This window comes from Drosophila suzukii, chromosome Y, assembly GCF_043229965.1.
Source record: "Drosophila suzukii chromosome Y, CBGP_Dsuzu_IsoJpt1.0, whole genome shotgun sequence".
In the NCBI taxonomy this organism is placed as follows: domain Eukaryota; kingdom Metazoa; phylum Arthropoda; class Insecta; order Diptera; family Drosophilidae; genus Drosophila; species Drosophila suzukii.
Genome location: NC_092085.1, coordinates 3588597 through 3607073, shown reverse-complemented (window position 1 = coordinate 3607073; position 18477 = coordinate 3588597). Strand labels below are relative to the sequence as shown.

Genomic DNA, 18477 nt, shown 5'->3' with positions numbered 1-18477 from the left:
ATCATCGGCCGCACTCTGGAGGTGCATGTGCAGCATCTACAAGAAGTATTTCGACGGCTACGAAAGGCGAACCTTCGTCTCAACGCGAAGAAATGCAGTTTCTTTAAGCGCAGCCTGGTGTACTTGGGACACGTCATCAGTGAGGAGGGAATTCACACGGATCCCGACAAGATTTCGGCAGTACGGCGACTGAGTCCGCCCACCACATGCAAGGAGTTGAGGAGATGTCTAGGGATTGCGTCATGGTACAGGAGATTTGTACCCAACTTTGCCAGCGTAGTGCAGCCCATGTCTTTGCTACTCAAGAAAGGAAAGAAATGGCAATGGGAGCAGGAGCAGCAAGATGCGTTTGAGGAACTCAAAAGAAAACTCACGGAGGCGCCGGTTCTCGCCTGCTCCGACTTCAACGAGAAGTTCGTTTTGCAAACAGACGCCAGCGACATCGGCCTAGGAGCAGTTTTAACGCAGAAAATCCAGGGAGAAGAACGAGTCAACGAGAACGCATTCGCCAGCAGACGCCTCATCGCCGCCGAGGAGAACTACTCCGCCACAGAAAAGGAGTGTCTGGCTATCATATGGGCCATCAGGAAACTCAGATGCTACTTGGAAGGTTATCGATTTGAGGTGATAACGGACCACCTCGCCTTGAAGTGGCTCAACTCGATTGATAATCCCACCGGCCGCATAGCGCGCTGGGCGTTTGAACTGCAGCAGTACCAGTTTGACGTCACCTATCGACGCGGGAGCCAGAACATTGTTGCAGATGCACTTTCTCGACAGCCTTTGGAAGTACTTCAGATGATCCAGGAGGATAAGCCGGGATGCACATGGTACCAGCGGATGCTGAAACTTGTTCAGGACAGGCCTGAAGATTACCCGGACTACGCGTACGAGAACCAACAGCTCTATCGGCATATCGGATCCCGACCTGACGACGAAGACTCCGTGCCCTGGAAACTGTGCGTAGCCAAGGAACACCGACAGCGAGTACTGTCGGAATGCCATGACCAGCCGACGGCAGGACATCTCGGAATCAGGAAGACAACCACCCGCATCGCCCAGAGATATTACTGGCCAGGTAATCGAGCCGTTCGATACTGTCTGCGCCGATTTTATTGGCCCCTTCCGCGATCCAAGAGTGGGAATACGATGCTGCTCGTATTCTTCGACGCCTTTTCCAAATGGGTTGAGTTGGTCCCCTTGAGAAAAGCTACTTCGGCGCATCTCGAAAAATCCTTTCGGGAGAGGATTTTGAATCACTTTGGTATTCCCCGAACATTTGTCTGCGATAATGGGACACAGTTTACGAGTCGTTCATTCAAAGCCTTCTGCAAGCAGGCGGGAATGGAGATCCAACATACAGCACCTTATACTCCGCAGCAGAACCCGACAGATAGGGCCAATCGCACCATTAAAACGATGGTCGCCCAGTATATCGAGGACAAGCAGACGACGTGGGACGAACTTCTGCCCGAACTGAATCTGGCAATTAATAGCAGCATCTCAGAATCAACCGGATTCAGTCCAGCGTTTATCGTCCAAGGCAGAGAGCCACGACTCCCAGGAGCCTTGTATGATGAAGTGACTCCAGGACCAAGCCAAGCGCCACATTCACCCGAAGCGAAAGCGGAATTGCTACGGGACATTTTCAAGGTAGTACAGGAGAACACTCAGAGAGCTTCGTTGGAGCAGCGGAAGCATTACGATCTCAGGCGACGTGCGTGGAGACCGACCATAGGATCGCTGGTCTTCGTAAAACAGCATCATTTGTCCAGGGCAGCGGATAACTTTGCCGCTAAGCTAGCACCCAAGTACGAGGGCCCGTACAAAGTAAAGTAAAAACCCAGTTAGTAATCGTTAAGACAAAGCACTAATACCCTTTTGTTCTCCCCTACAGACATGGCGTCGGACAACCCGTCACACCTGTGGCGCATGACAACACGCAAGCCACGGCCACCCACATTACTCAACGCCCCCCGAAGTAGGAGGGGAATGTGAGGAGTCGTTTGACCCCTCACAAATAGCGCCACCAACATCGCCAGCGCCAACAGCATCGGCCGCCAGCGCCAACAACATCGCCAGCTAGCAGCTACAACATCGCCAGCGCCAACAGCATCGGCCGCCAGCGCCAACAACAACGCCAGCTAGCAGCTACAACATCGCCAGCGCCAACAGCAAACAGTGAATTTAATATATAAGCTTAGCCAATAATCATAAGATTTGTAATTATATTGATACACAATAATTATTTTAGCTCAGCCTAAGCGATAGGTTCTGTTTACCTTTTCCCCCTCCGTTCTCACATCAGCAGTAGCCACACACACACACACACCAGGAGAGCAACGAAATATTCACCACGATAAGTGCAGCGCCGCACAGGAGCAAGCGAGAAAAACAACCCCCGAAAATTGGCACTCGCCAAGGGAAGAGCGAGAGAAAAGGAGTACCGAAACTTCGACAAGTGGAAAAAACCCAGAGCAGCCGAAAACTTGAACAAAACGCGGCGGCAAAGCTTGACTAGCTCTCTTTTGGAAAAGGCGGTGCACGGGATCAGAAGTGCTAGGAGTCATTTTTGCAAAGGCGGTGCACGGGATCAGAAACAGGAGCTCTCTTTTGGAAAAGGCGGTGCACGGGATCAGAAGTGCGAGGAGTCATTTTTGCAAAGGCGGTGCACGGGATCAGAAACAGGTCTCTCTTTTGGAAAACGCGGCGCACCGGACCAGAAGTGCGAGCAGTTCACTTTTGGACTTTTGGAAAACGCGGCGCACCGGACCAGAAGTGCGAGAAGCAGGGGACTCTTGCAAAGGCGGCGCACGGGATCAGAAGTGCGAGCAGAGCATATTTATGTGGACAACAGGAGTCTTTTGCCTTCGGGCTGATGCCAAGTGACCCAGGAAGGAGTTTACCTAGACGACCTCGAGGAGAGTGTGCCTGCCCAGGACCAGCGGCGGAGCACCCGGAGTCACGCGTGTGTGTGTGCGTGAGAGTCCCGTGCAATGAGAAATTTCTCGAAGGCCTCGATGCGGTTTCGCCATGTTGTTCTTTTTCCCTTTACTACTTTGATTTCTGATTTGATTTCCGAGCTGACTACACCGAGAGAAAGGGGTGGACCCAACTTTAGGAAACCTGTTGCTCATTAATTAAATAAAAATATTTCTCAGATATTAAAAATACTACGCACTGCCACACCCTCTTTCCAAAGGAACTTCGCGAAATATTTTTTTAAAAGGAAAATTTATTCTTCTTCTTCTATCACTGCCGGCTGTATTGAGCAAACTCGCGCCCGACTACACTGGGAAAACAAAATAAAGTAGAAACTCGAGTTACCAATGAATCAATAAAAATACCCCAATAAATGTATTTCTCGCCTGATTTTAATGCAACTCGTAGGGAAAAAAATCCAATCAAGCTGGCCACGCATAAATATGAATATTTCCAGACAAATGCCTAGATTTTAGGCCATAAATTCTGCCCTAGGGAAAAGTTGTCCCCATAATCGATCCCCTCTATCTCGGCCTTCTCGTAGCGAATGCTATGAGCCAGGCCCAAATGCGCGTTACCGCTGACGCTTTTCACTCTGCTACAGACACCGAATAAACTGTTTCTCTCACTCCGTACCCCGGTGGCTGGCACTCTACATCTCACGCCAGCCAACCGATTTTCGTATTAGACCTTTTTGTCCCATATCTTTACAAATATTTTCGGTAAAGAGACCCTGGCGGGACTGAGTATATCCCAGCCTACGAGACTTCTTTACAACTTTCAATGTTGTTTTGCGTCTGTTGTGTTTGCTTGCTGTGGCCGCTCGCTTGTGTTTTCCGTTTGTTGCTGTTTTTTGAATATAAAATAAACGACGCGCCGAAAGTAATTGTTATTTGTTCCCCGTGCCCCGTGTTTTTTTTCGCGTCTAGTAGTCCTTGTGCCCGTCGAACGGAAGTGTCAAACTCACCAGTGCTAGTCGCCCCAGTTGTGCAGTCAGTAGGACCACAAGTTTCCACATTTCCACACACGACAGGCCTGCTTGCTTCTCTCTCTGCCCGGCAAACAAACATTTAGTGAATATTTTCTACACTTTTTGTTCGGTCGTGTTTTTTTTATTTTGCTAAAGTCACGTTGTGCCATCGGTATTGATTTCGTTTCGGTTTTCGGGGAACAGTGCCGTTGTTCGTCTTTGGGGTCTAGTGACCTTGCGCGACCCGCACCATGGACCTGCGCAGCTGGCGTAAGGTCCTTATCCAGTAGGTCATCGAGTGTCGCTTCACCGAACACAACTTCATCACACTGGAGCAGTCGGACATCGATGCCTTCTTCTCGATCTACGTGCAAAAGGCCCAGGTGGCGCCGGTAGAGGAGGAGAACGCGCTGCCGGCCCAGCCTGGGGAGCACCGCTCCCCCCTGCAGAACTTCCTCCGAGATCATTATCCAGAGTTCAGTGCCCACATAGATGGCCGTGGCCAACTTGTGACCGCGGACTACGTGTATGTCTACACACTGCTCCTGCATTACTCATGCGTGAAGCAGCCCAGCGTGTTTATCCACAGCATCTGCAAGAAGCTGCCGGAGCTAGTGCAGACCTGCATCGCAAACTTCTTCGGCCAGACGTTGGAGCAACAGCTGACGCGCCAATTTCTCCGCCAGTCTATGAACAATGTGGCTGTGATTTACCGCCAGGGCGTCCAGATCAGCCCCAGTCGTCCGAGCTGCAGCACCATGAGTCCCGAACTGACCATTGACACCACAGCGGACACATCCTCGTCCACATCCGCATCGCCTCAGCCGCCGAGCAGCACGCCACAGATCCGTCATCCAGCGCCTCCAAATGTCCGCCAACGAAATGCTAGCAGCGCACCCGGGAGCTGCACGGTGTTCGCGCCCAGCTGGAGGTGGTGTCCTACGAGAAGACCATGCTCGAGGAGCAGCAAACGGAGAAGGAGGACCTGATCATAGAAATGCTGGACAACATTGATGGGGCCAGAGGGTCAGGCTCGATGCTGTGCTTCTCGACGAAGCAAGCCACACTCTCGCTTAGCTCCAGCAAGATAGCGTTCTGCTTCTGCAGCTCTTTCCTCAGCTCGGCGTTCTCGTGCTCCTTCTCGCGCAGCTGCTTCTCGACCACAGAGCTGTCCAGATTCTCGGGCGTGGTGTTCGGAGACAGGGAACAGTTGAGCAAATCCGAGGACGCATTTAGAACCTCACGTCGGTTGTGTAACTCCTCGCGCGCTTCCTGTAGACAACGACCCAGCTCCTGCTTGTCGCGCTTCAGGCTGGATTCCTCCAGGCGCTGTTCCAGCTATTCAAGAAGAAAAACAAAAAAAATATAAATATATATTTATGGAATTTTGGGTAGGTATTATGTAGGTACTTTGAATTTATATTTCCTAAACAGCGCCCTTTTTCGCCAATATTAATTTTAGAATTATGTACCTAGTAGCTTTAATTTAATTAAATAATTAACAACCATTAAATATGAATTCAAAAATATTAATTTAACAAATAAAATTCCCTCTCAATACCAAAAGTGTGTACAGTTCCGACCCAAAGGTGACTAGTTTTTCGCTGATATTCTCACAAAATTCGCCGGATTTAGTTCTTTTGTGTAATGCCCCCATAAAATCAGATAGGTAGCATACCTGCTCGACAAGCACGGATTTTTCGGCGCGCAAATCCTGTAGCTTATCGTTAGTCTCGGCTATAATGGCCTCCTTTTGGCTGCTTTCCTTCATCAGGCTTCGCTTCAACTGAAATGAGGAAAGTTTTATTATTGGTTTATGGCACCAAGTACCTGTGACCATCTGGTGGTCTACTACCTACATGATCGAACTCATTTAGCACGTTGTCGGCATTCTCACCATTCTGGACGGCGTTCTTGAGCTTGGCCAGTTGACTCTTGGCCATCATGTTCTCTGTAATGGGAAAAAACGATAAAATATGTTACTATCATATTTAACTACTATCAGAGGGATGTAAGCCACAAGATCTATGAGGCATTCTTACCTTTGTTTAGCGTTTTAATCAGATCCTCCTCCGCTTGCTGCCCTTCGAGAACGGTCTTCTCGTAGGACACCACCTCCAGCTGGGCGCGAACACCGCGCAGCTCCCGGGTGCGCTGCTCCAGCAGCTCGGTTCTGGGTGTGAGCGGAGCGGACATTTAGAAGCGCTGAATTTTGTGTGAATATCAGCGAAAAACTAGTCACCTTTGGGTCGGAACTGTACACACTTTGGGTATTGAGAGGGAATTTTATTTGTTAAATTAATATTTTTGAATTCATATTTAATGGTTATTAATCATGTTAAGCTACTAGGTACATAATTCTAAAATTAATATTGGCGAAAAAGGGCGCCGTTTAGGAAATCTAAATTCAAAGTACCTACATAATACCTACCCAAAATTCCATAAATATATATTTATATTTTTTTTTGTTTTTCTTCTTGAATAGCTTAAAACGTCCGGGAACAAACTACTCGCGTGCGTGGACAGAATCCGGGAGCTGGAACAGCGCCTGGAGGAATCCAGCCTGATTGTATCTTCCAGGGAAGATACAATCAGCTCCCTGAAGCGCGACAAGCAGGAGCTGGATCGTTGTCTACAGGAAGCGCGCGAGGAGTTACACAACCGACGTGAGGTTCTAAATGCGTCCTCGGATTTGCTCAACTGCTCCCTGTCCCCAAACACCACGCCCGAGAATCTGGACAGCTCTGTGGTCGACAAGCAGCTGCGCGAGAAGGAGCACGAGAACGCCGAGCTGAGGGAAGAGCTGCAGAAGCAGAACGCTATCTTGCTGGAGATAAGCGAGAGTGTGGCTTGCTTCGCACAGCATCGAGCCTCTGGCCCCATTAGTGTTGTCCAGCATTTCTATGATCAGGTCCTCCTTCTTCGTTTGCTGCTCCTCGAGCATGGTCTTCTCGTAGGACACCACCTCCAGCTGGGCGCGAACACCGTGCAGCTCCCGGGTGCGCTGCTAGCATTTCGTTGGCGGACATTTGGAGGCGCTGGCGATCGCGATGATCAGCTCGGCGGCTGAGGCGATGCGGATGTGGACGAGGATGTGCCCGGTGTGGTGTCAATGGTTAGCTCGAGACTCATGGTGCTGCAGCTCGGACGACTGGGGCTGATCTGGACGCCCTGGCGGTAAACCACAGCCACATTGTTCATAGACTGGCGGAGAAATTGGCGCGTCAGCTGTTGCTCCAATGTCTGGCCGAAGAAGTTTGCGATGCAAGTCTGCACTAGCTCAGGCAGCTTCTTGCAGATGCTGTGGATGAACACGCTGGGCTGCTTCACGCACGAGTAATGCAGGAGCAGTGTTTAGACGTACACGTAGTCCGCGGTCACAAGTTGTCCACGGCCATCTATGTGGGCACTGAACTCTGGATAATGATCTGCGTTGGAATAAAAATGGGTCTCATTATTTGGCTAGTTTTAAGCAACAAGTTAGGGGAGGAAAATCCTTGGAAAATCCCAAAACCTTTTCGAGGCGCCAAGGGAACTAGCTTAAAAGAGGACTTGAGAAGTGTACATACCCTTGCATGTCCTATAGTAATCTAAGGTTTCACTAAAATTGTATAAAATGGCCATTAATCCTTGAATAATCCTACTATTTCAACTAGTTTATTGACAATAAAGTGAAGTAAAGTAAAATGGAAGAAAGAAAATCCTTTGAAAATCCCAAAATAAGAAAATAACTAAATTAAAAAGGGGAATTTGGTATGTACATATCTAAAAAGAATTTATATTCCCTTGTATTTATAATCACAATTCAATATTTGACTAAATAGGAATAAAATAAACATTTGCCCTTGAATAATACTTATATTTCAACTAGTTTTATTGAAATTAAAAAAAATTGCTCATATAATCAGTTCTATAAGTTAAATATCAAGTCGGTTAGGGTCTATACAAAGTCCTTCCTTTTCCCCATGAATGTTCCTATATCCAAAACATTTTTTTCTTATCTAGATATGAGGTAATACACCCTGACAGTACTGAAATAATATACAATGACCATTAGTCCTTGAATACCATTATTTCCACTTGTTCTGTTTACAACAAAGTGAAATTCTCATATAATCAGTTCTTTAACAATCGACTCTGGTAGGTGCCTATGTTTTTTCTATATGAAAGTTCCTATATCAAAGGTGTCTTGGAATGTAGACTCATGACATTTGGGCAACCATGACTTTGAAAAAATAGTATCCCCTATAGTATAGTATAGTATTGAAAAAATAGTATAGTATAGTAGTAAAATAGATGAAGGATGACAACCCTGTTTTTCAGGAGACATGACATGCAAAATTATTTCGGGCTGGAAATGCAAAATACCCGAACTCACCTCGGAGGAAGTTCTGAAGAGGCGAGCGGTGCTCCCCGGGCTGGGTCGGCAGCGCGTTCTCCTCCTCCACCGGCGCCACCTGGGCCTTTTGCACGTAGATCGAGAAGAAGGCATCGATGTCCGACTGCTCCAGCGTGATGAAGTTGTGTTCGGTGAAGCGACACTCGATGACCTGTGTCGGGAAATCGCGTAAGTGGATGGCATCGGGAAGACCTGCGAAGATCCCAGGATCTCTACTACTTACCCACTGGATAAGGACCTTACGCCAGCTGCGCAGGTCCATGGTGCGGGTCGCGCAAGGTCACTAGACCCCCGACGAACAACGGCACTGTTCCCCGAAAACCGAACCGAAAACAATACCGATGGCACAACGTGACTTTAGCAAAATAAAAAAAACACGACCGAACAAAATGTGTAGAAAATATTCAATAAATGTTTGTGTTTGCCGGGCAGAGAGAGCAGCAAACAGGCCTGTCCTGTGTGGAAATGTGGAAGCCTGTGCTCCTACTGACTGCACAACTGGGGCGACTAGCACTGGTGAGTTTGACACTTCCGTTCGACGGGCACAAGGACTACTAGACGCGAAAAAAAAATACACGGGGCACGGGGTACAAATAACATTTACTTTCGGCGCGTCGTTTATATTATATTCAAAAGCCGACGCTAGGGATGGGAGAAATGTATCAAAATCGATACTTTTCGTATAAAAATAAATATTTATATCGTGATATTTTTCAACTGACTTATCGCTGTTATCGCTATCAGCAACGTAAGTGACGGAAACGTAAGTGCGTAAATACAAATAAATATTTATGTCCTTCAAATTAGCGTCGGCCTGTTAGCAATGTCCGTCAAATTAGCGTCGGCCTGTTAGCAACGAAAGTAGAACGGTGGAATTTGGAACATGGGGGCTCTTTTTATTTTTAAATTTTCTCGCTTTTTGGGGACCAAATCGAAAAATCTAAAATGCTAGATTGTTAAGAAAGAAAAGATCTATCGATCTAGGTAGGTTTGAGACACATCCGAGGTCTATTAATGTTTCAAAAATGCATTTGAAAAATCGTGTCCCCACAATTTTCTTAACTGCTCCCCTCACAGAGGTTGTGCCAATATGCACTATAAGCCAAGCTATTGGGGGTTAATTCAAGCTCCTTTTCTGAAAGTTTCATTAAAATCAAACCCACAGTTTTCGAGAAAATAGCCTAACAGTGACGCAACCTCGGATTTTCCCCATACAAAAAAGGGGGCAAAAATGAAATTACCACGACTCCACTCCTAGAAGTTGTGCCAACATGCACGGTATATGGGTAGATAGGGGATAATCTAAGGAGTGTTCTGTGAAAATTTTATCAAAATCAAACCCACAGATTTTGAGAAAACTGCTTTACAGTTGGGGGTGCTAAAAAGGTTAATAAAAGACCGTTTAATCCAGAAACTGAACCTTTAGATACTAAGACATGAACCACAATGTAAACAGCTTAGCCATGACAATCATTCGACAATAACTTTCTATAACTTTATACAACTTTCACAGAGGTTGTGCCAACTTGCACGGTATCGCATTAGAAGGGGCATCATTTTAGCTAATTTCTGAATAAATTACAGGCAATTCAAATCCACAGTTTTCGAGAAATTCAAGTATTTTCAATTATGGCTTTTGCCACGCGGTCACACTGTCCAGGCCAGCGAGAAATCGTATGCACCCGTGACATCAACCATCAAAATATATATGCAAATTTTAATTAATTCATACAACTCTCACAGAGGTTGTGCCAACTTGCACGGTATCGCATTCGAAGGGGCATCATTATAGCTAATTTCTGAGTTAATTACAGGCAATTCAAACCCACAGTTTTCGAGAAATTCAAGTATTTTCAATTATGGCTTTTGCCACGCGGTCACACTGTCCAGACCAGCGAGAAAGCAAATTCAGCCAAGACATTTACCACGAAAAGGTATTTATCGATATATCGCCAAGTGCCAAGCTACGACCTACAACACTTAATTGAGCCAATCGAATACTTTTGGCCGCCAAGTATTGAAAAATATATATTTTATGTTTCAAATTTTCATTGTGATATGTATGCACCCCCTAATTGGTATTTATTTCCCTATTATTTTAATGTATAATTCATCGAAATCGAGCCAGTGGTTTGGTAGAATTTAACATTTTATTGATTTAAGAAAAATATAAAAATTACCTATTTGCTATTGTGGAGTTGCCATACTGCCGAACAGAATCCCCGTTACTTTGAATTAGAAGCTCGTACAGAGAAGTAAAGTGAAAAGAAAATAAAAGCTGAAATTTATAATAAAACTTAAAACATAGATACATCATGTGTAATTTATTCGTATTAAAACTATTTTGCTGCTCGCTAATGCGATTAGTGTGAGTGCTGGCAGCGCGGTTGCCAAACGATTTAAAAATCGCTTAACAGACAACACATCCGCGGCCCAGCTTCATCGCGCCCAACATCCCAGCTTCCACAAAGTGCATATCGATTTCCTTCTGTGTCGACATGTTGATGTCCCAGTGCCACAGAGAGTCTGCTGCATCATTTCTAAGTCTCCTCCGGCTTTTGTTTGAGTTTCGATTCGTGACTTCTCCATCCTGGTTGAAAGTAAATCCGCTCGACACAAAAGGAGCGCGCAGAAGCACACGGAGCATAGCTGGTACAGCGAGGAGCACTCTTCAACTTCCTCCCTCCCCGGCATCGCTACCTTCGTTATCCTTATCATTATCCGGCATACGCGCGGAAACATCGTCCACCCCGAGTAAACAATGTTGGCGCCTGGAAACACTCAAGTGCAATATTTGGCAACAATAACTTAATGTCTACATAAGGTTTTTTCGGATCGTGACTGCAACTCCAGTGGCGGCTTATCAATGTTTAACCAGAGCTGCATAACAGGCGCAGAGCTACAGCAATAAGCCCCGGAGGAGATACTGCTGAGAAGACTTGGATATTTTTGAGAAAAAAATTTTTTATTGGACGGAAGAGGCGAGCCCCAAGTGGTATGCATAGCCGAGGACATCGGGCAGGTGCTGAAATCCCATTCTCCCCCAACTAACATTCCGGGGATATGGCGACCAATCCGCTCTTAATTAATTAACATTTGACTTTGTGTACCGCCATGTGAGCTAATTAGAGGTCGCGACCCCCCGCATGGCGACCCCAATTAGTCGCCCCATTCGATTAAACCCGAGTGCGCTTCGGCTGCATTCCGGAATGGTGTCATACCTGCCATAAAGCATGTCTGCCAGCCGTCAAAGACGCCGTGTCAACACGACCATTGCACTTCTGCTCCGGCGGGACCAAGATGACATTGCATCACCACCATCGATTCCAGTGGGTCAACAGCCGTCCCGGTGACGGGGTTGCCATCCCCCCGACCCAGGGATTAGTTCGGTGCGTGTGATTAAACAATTGCATGGCCGGGTGGGAAGCCCTATTTGCCTTTCGGAAAAGAAATTCCTGGAACGGCCCTTATTAAATTGCTCAACCTAAAAGTTTTGAATTTCTCACACGGACACCCTACAACAATTTGGCTCTCAAGTGGCGGCAATGTGCCAAGTGGGGGTATTATTTCAAGTGCAGTGGCGTTCATGACTGGGACCCCGGGTGGAGCGGACGCGTCCGCAAAACATTACTCAAATCGCCCCTAATGGTGGTGTATTTATATTTCGGGGCACGGAGGCCAGCTGACCGACTCATGGACGCGCAACAATTCCATTTACAAATTATAGCTTCGGTGTTTTATAACATATAACCTCCTAAGCTTGGAAATAATTTTTATTTATTTATTTACATTCTGGTTTTGGGACAATTGCAAATTGCCACCAACCACTTAATTTAGCTGTAGCTACTGGGCCTTAAGCTATTTACATATTTTCTGCAAAAGTTTATTTATATATAGTTATTAACAAAATTTAGATATTGTTATATAAGCGTATGGCCTTGATGAAATCATTGGCGCTGGCGATATTGGTGGATTTTGGGGATAGGGCATCAGGTGACTTTATGGAGAGGAAAAAGTGCCGCACGTTGTTTCGCGTACCGCAGTGCTCGCACTGGGGTGGGGGTTGTTTATTGAGAACATGCTCATGGGTGTATCTTGAGTGTCCAAAACGTAGTCTTAAGAATTTTGTGAGATCTCTGCGGTTGATGTTGTCTTCGGATGGGATGGTGTAATCTTTAATTAATCATTTCTTTTCGTTGACATATTTGTAGAGGTCAGATGCGTTTTGTCAGATCGATTCCATTTGTTTTTTGAAAGTATTTTAAATGAATAACTGTGTGTCTGTGAAGTTATAGTTGCATTCCATAACCTGTGGGCTTCTTTTGTTGTGAGCTTCTTTTGCTGCTAGGTCTGATGTGTCGTTACCTGGAATCCACAGTAATATAATCTTTGGTTGGTGGCGGTTGAGGATGTCTCGAGTACGAACGGTATAGAAAGATTGGTTATTGGTGTTGTTAACTAAAGTTACAGCCCTTCAGTTCAAAAAAAAAGTTTCACTTGTGAATCACCTTGTGAATCCCGTGGGACATGTCCTCTTGCACAAGTGAAGAACAAGTGACGCTCCATATAGAAAATTGTATGGGATGTCCACATTTTCACAAGTGAAAATTCAAATGAAAATTTTTCGAAGTCCCACGGGATTTCACTTGTTCCTTATACTCATTTTTCGTATGGCCTGTCACGTGCCGGTGACACGTCCCAAGTGAAATCACTTGTGAAAATCAGAATTTTTCCATGAGTTTTCACTTATGAAATCACTTGCAAGTGACACGTCCCAAGTGAAATCACTTGTGAAAATCAGAATTTTTCCATGAGTTTTCACTTATGAAATCACTTGCAAGTGATACGTCCCAAGTGAAATCACTTGTGAAAATCAGATTTTTTCCATGAGTTTTCACTTATAGAATTTAAAATACATAAATTTGTATATAATTTTAAATATTTTCTGTTAAAGGACAATTATTTTTAGTAAGCCTAATTTTGTGTTACGTTAATTTGCTTTTTACATTGGTCATCGCCTTCCTTAAACCTTTGTCCGAGTCCTCCGAATCCTTGGCCAACGCTCCTGATAACGATCGTAACGAGTGATACACCAATCGAAAGGTATCGTAAAAACCACAAAGATTGCATACCAAGACTTTCGAAATATAGATTTGTTTGGGAGAAAAGGCGGTGAAAGTGTAAAAGTAAAATTTTAGAAAATTGGAGCTGCTGGATACGGTGGGGCTAAAAACCCCCGGCTATTGAGCTAGTTTTATTCTTACTGGGAATAAGCGTCGAATGACACCTCATTTGTTGAAATGAATTTTAAAAGCAATTAAAACTTATACCAAAAGTACACCAAACTTTTATAAACTATATACTTATGTTTGTTAAATTAAGTTTAGTTCGTCTTAACTTGTTTCCAGTCCATTTTTAAAGTACTTAGACCAGATAATAATGAGAAACAACACGATCCTTGAACGATCACATTTTCCCCAATTTCAAAGGCGACTCAACATACAAGCTCAAAGTGTCCCAACTTACAGACCTCCTAATTTTCCGACCTCTCCCCTAAAAATTAAAAAAATTACATGAATATTTTCTTGTTATTTTCAGAAATAAAAATGTAAACGTGACCAAGGCTATAGAAGCCGCTTTAGAGCTAGGACTAATAGGGACGTCAGGCCGTTTGTCAGAAAACGAGTACCAAATAATTCTTACGTCTTTACGTAAAAATTTTTGTATTGCCAATAGTGGATATTTTAAGCAAAAAAATGGCAGAAACGAATTTTCCTAAATTACAAAAGAGTTTTAGAAAAGTTGAATTTAAAAAGAAAGACTTTTTTATTGGAAAATAAATCAGAGAAATCAGAAAATGAATTTCCTGAAGTTAGTGGTAGTGGCTTCCTGAATTGCAATCACTTCCGCTTGGAAAACACTACAGTGGTCTGGTAGGCGGAATGAGACTTTTAAGTCTAGTTCGGGGGAAAAGACTCCCCCACCTGTTTGGGAGTTAAGCTTGGAGCCGTCAGTGTATATGTTGACGGCGTTTACGAATTGATGTGGGAGGTTGTCCCAGTCTGAACGGGTGGGTATATAAATTTTGTATCTTCTTTCGAAGTCGACTATGGGTGGGGCGTAGTCTGTAGAACGTGGTAGGGGTGAATGCTTTGATAGGATATTGGAGTGACCCGTGGAGCCTGTTGTCCATGCCGCTGCTTCACGGAGCCTCAGCGCTGTGGCTGATGCCCAGCTTTTGGCAAGTAGGTCCAGGGGTTGGAGATCGAGAATTGTATTTAGTGCCTCAGTGCCGGTAGTGCGCAGCGCCCCACTGATGCAGAGCTCTGCTCTTCTTTGGATCTTGTGAAGGATCCGGAGGTTACAGTTTTTATCTAGAGAAGGCCACCAAACGATGTTTCCGTAGAGTAGAATGGGCCTGACTATTGCAGTATATAGCCAGTGAACTATCATGGGGGAGAAACCCCACTTCCTCCCCATGGCTTTTTTACAAGCGAAGAGGGCTATGGCCGCTTTGCGTGTGCGATCTAGGATGTTATCAGTCCAGAGGAGCTTTTTGTCAAGAATGACACCTAGGTACTTTGCTTGGTTGCTAAAGGTTAGGCGCGTTTGGTGTAGTTTTGGGGGAACTAGAATTGGTACCTTGTGCTTCCTTGTAAAGAGAACTAGTTCGGTTTTTTCCGGGTTAACTCACAGTCCACAGCCAGCTGTCCACCGGGAGAGGGTGGATAGGGCTGTCTCCATTAGATTGCAAAGGGTTTGCGGGAATTTACCCTGCAGTAGGATAACCACGTCATCCGCGTAGGCTACCACTTTTGTGCCCGCCTCTTCTAGGAGTGAAAGCAGTTTGTTGACCACTAAAACCCATAGAAGAGGTGAGAGTACGCCCCCTTGTGGGGTTCCTCTACTGACGTTCCTGGTCGAGTGGGCCGGTCCCATAGTGGAGTGCACTACCCTGCTGGTTAGCATGGTGTGTATGAGTCCCACTATGGGCCGCTCAATGCCCAGTTCAGTCAGAGCACAAGTAATCGCCGTTGGGGTGACGTTGTTAAAGGCGCCTTCTATGTCTAGAAACGCTACAAGAGAGTATTCCTTATTGCGGAAGCCTCGTTCTATACTGTACACTAGAGAGTGGAGGGCGGTATCGGTTGACCTACCCTTACGGTACGCATGCTGTGCGTCAGAGAGTAGGCTATGGTCGATGGTTAGTCTGATATGGGTGTCGATTAGCCTTTCCAGGGTCTTCAACAAGAAGGAAGAGAGACTGATCGGGCGGAAGTCCTTTGGGTTGGTGTGGGAGGGCTTGCCGGCTTTCGGTGTAAAAATTTCCTTAACGTCCAGCCACCTTGTTGGAATATGGTTTAGAGCAAGGCAGCCGTGGAAGATGGCTGTCAGCCAGGGAAGGGACATATCTAGTGTCCGTTGTAACTGGGCCGGGAAGAACCCATCTGGGCCAGGTGATTTGAAGGGCTTGAAAGAGTTGACATCGGATGTGTCCCAAACCTACCTAGATCGATAGATCTTATCTTTCTTAACAATCTAGCATTTTAGAATTTTCGATTTGGTCCCCAAAAAGCGAGAAAATTTAAAAATAAAAAGAGCCCCCATGTTCCAAATTCCACCGTTCCACTTTCGTTGCTAACAGGCCGACGCTAATTTGAAGGACATAAATTCAATGTGCGTCAAATTAGCGTCGGCCTGTTAGCAACGAAAACGGGAACGGTGGAATATGGAACATGGGGCCCTTTTTATTTTTAAATTTTCTCGCTATTTGGGGACCAAATCGAAAAATTTAAAATGCTAGATTGTTAAGAAAGAAAAGATCTATCGAGCTAGGTAGGTTTGGGACACATACGAGGCCTATTAGTATTTCAAAAATGCATTTGAAAAATCGTGTCCCTACAATTTTGTTAACTGCTCCCCTCACAGAGGTTGTGCCAATATGCACGATAAACTAAGCTATAAGGGGTTAATTCAAGCTCCTTGTCTGAAAGTTTCATCAAAATCAAACCCACAGTTTTCGAGAAAAAAGCCTAACAGTACCGCAACCTCGGATTTTCCCCATACAAAAAAGAGGGGCAAAAATGAAATTACCTACTGCTCCACTCCTAGAGGTTGTGCCAACATGCACGGTATATGGGTAGATAGGGGATAATCTAGGGACTGTTCTGTGAAAGTTTTATCAAAATCAAACCCACAGATTTTGAGAAAATTGCTTAACAGTTGGGGGTGTTAAAAAGGTTATTAAAAGGCCGTTTAATCCAGAAACGGAACCATTGGATACTAAGACATAAACCACAATGTAAACAGCTTAGCCATGACAATCATTCGACGCTAACTTTCTATAACTTTATACAGCTCTCACAGAGGTTGTGCCAACTTGCACGGTATCGCATTCGAAGGGGCATCATTATAGCTAATTTCTGAATAAATTACAGGCAATTCAAACCCACAGTTTTCGAGAAATTCAAGTCTTTTCAATTATGGCTTTTGCCACGCGGTCACACTGTCAAGGCCTGCGATAAATCGTATGACCCGTGACATCAACCATCAAAATATATATGCAAACTTTAATTAATTCATACAGCTCTCACAGAGGTTGTGCCAACTTGCACGGTATCGCATTCGAAGGGGCATCATTAAAGCTAATTTCTAAATAAATTTCAGGCAATTCAAACCCACAGTTTTCGAGAAATTCAAGTCTTTTCAATTATGGCTTTTGCCACGCGGTCACACTGTCCAGGCCAGCGAGAAATCGTATGCACCCGTGACATCAACCATCAAAATATATATGCAAATTTTAATTAATTCATACAACTCTCACAGAGGTTGTGCCAACTTGCACGGTATCGCATTCGAAGGGGCATCATTATAGCTAATTTCTGAGTTAATTACAGGCAATTCAAACCCACAGTTTTCGAGAAATTCAAGTATTTTCAATTATGGCTTTTGCCACGATGTCACACTGTCCAGACCAGCGAGAAAGCAAATTCAGCCAAGACATTTACCACGAAAAGGTATTTATCGATATATCGCCAAGTGCCAAGCAACGACCTACAACACTTAATTGAGCCAATCGAATACTTTTGGCCGCCAAGTATTGAAAAATATATATTTTATGTTTCAAATTTTCATTGTGATATGTATGCACCCCCTAATTGGTATTTATTTCCCTATTATTTTAATGTATAATTCATCGAAATCGAGCCAGTGGTTTGGTAGAATTTAACATTTTATTGATTTAAGAAAAATATAAAAATTACCTATTTGCTATTGTGGAGTTGCCATACTGCCGAACAGAATCCCCGTTACTTTGAATTAGAAGCTCGTGCAGAGAAGTAAAGTGAAAAGAAAATAAAAGCTGAAATTTATAATAAAACTTAAAACATAGATACATCATGTGTAATTTATTCGTATTAAAACTATTTTGCTGCTCGCTAATGCGATTAGTGTGAGTGCTGGCAGCGCGGTTGCCAAACGATTTAAAAATCGCTTAACAGACAACACATCCGCGGCCCAGCTTCATCGCGCCCAACATCCCAGCTTCCACAAAGTGCATATCGATTTCCTTCTGTGTCGACATGTTGATGTCCCAGTGCCACAGAGAGTCTGCTGCATCATTTCTAAGTCTCCTCCGGCTTTTGTTTGAGTTTCGATTCGTGACTTCTCCATCCTGGTTGAAAGTAAATCCGCTCGACACAAAAGGAGCGCGCAGAAGCACACGGAGCTTAGCTGGTACAGCGAGGAGCACTCTTCAACTTCCTCCCTCCCCGGCATCGCTATCTTCGTTATCCTTATCATTATCCGGCATACGCGCGGAAACATCCTCCACCCCGAGTAAACAATGTTGGCGCCTGGAAACACTCAAGTGCAATATTTGGCAACAATAATTTAATGTCTACATAATAATGTCTACATTATAACATTTGACTTTGTGTACCGCCATGTGAGCTAATTAGTGGTCGCGACCCCCCGCATGGCGACCCCAATTAGTCGCCCCATTCGATTAAACCCGAGTGCGCTTTGGCTGCATTCCGGAATGGTGTCATACCTGCCATAAAGCATATCTGCCAGCCGTCAAAGGCGCCGTGTCAACACGACCATTGCACTTCTGCTCCGGCGGGAC

The 18477-nt window shown here is 45.0% G+C and overlaps 2 protein-coding genes and 1 long non-coding RNA gene across 5 annotated transcripts in view; 2 read left to right on the top strand and 1 right to left on the bottom strand.

Moving 5' to 3' along the window:
• Positions 1 to 18477, top strand: part of LOC139353662 (uncharacterized) — a 397947-nt gene that overhangs the window by 101825 nt on the left and 277645 nt on the right. The gene's annotated exons all lie outside the window — the stretch shown is intronic.
• On the top strand, positions 1206 to 1961 carry LOC139353667 (uncharacterized). Its single transcript, XM_070998010.1, has 2 exons — positions 1206 to 1830; positions 1898 to 1961. The coding sequence occupies exons 1-2, from the start codon at positions 1345 to 1347 to the stop codon at positions 1934 to 1936; spliced, it is 525 nt and encodes a 174-aa protein (XP_070854111.1). The 5' UTR covers positions 1206 to 1344; the 3' UTR covers positions 1937 to 1961.
• LOC139353553 (uncharacterized) lies at positions 4127 to 7632 on the bottom strand. 2 transcript variants are annotated; one of them, XM_070997910.1, is made up of 5 exons: positions 6384 to 7632; positions 5995 to 6216; positions 5812 to 5903; positions 5631 to 5738; positions 4128 to 5290 (listed from the first exon to the last, which is right to left on the bottom strand). In XM_070997910.1, the coding sequence occupies exons 2-5, from the start codon at positions 6146 to 6148 to the stop codon at positions 4892 to 4894; spliced, it is 753 nt and encodes a 250-aa protein (XP_070854011.1). In that variant the 5' UTR covers positions 6149 to 6216; positions 6384 to 7632; the 3' UTR covers positions 4128 to 4891. The 2 variants fall into 2 exon arrangements, with proteins under 2 accessions (XP_070854012.1, XP_070854011.1); XM_070997911.1 differs by lacking the exon at positions 6384 to 7632 and having other exon boundaries at positions 4127 to 5290; positions 5850 to 5903; positions 5995 to 6079.

Excerpts from the sequence above, each read along its gene's own strand:
- LOC139353553 (XM_070997910.1), bottom strand. The coding sequence starts at position 6,148 with ATGTCCGCTCCGCTCACACCCAGAACCGAGCTGCTGGAGCAGCGCACC. Across the intron at positions 5,904-5,994 it reads GATTAAAACGCTAAACAAAG|AGAACATGATGGCCAAGAGT; the intron begins GTAAGAATGCCT and ends TTCCCATTACAG. Across the intron at positions 5,291-5,630 it reads AATCCGTGCTTGTCGAGCAG|CTGGAACAGCGCCTGGAGGA; the intron begins GTATGCTACCTA and ends CTTCTTGAATAG.
- LOC139353667 (XM_070998010.1), top strand. The coding sequence starts at position 1,345 with ATGGAGATCCAACATACAGCACCTTATACTCCGCAGCAGAACCCGACA. Across the intron at positions 1,831-1,897 it reads AGTACGAGGGCCCGTACAAA|ACATGGCGTCGGACAACCCG; the intron begins GTAAAGTAAAAA and ends TCTCCCCTACAG.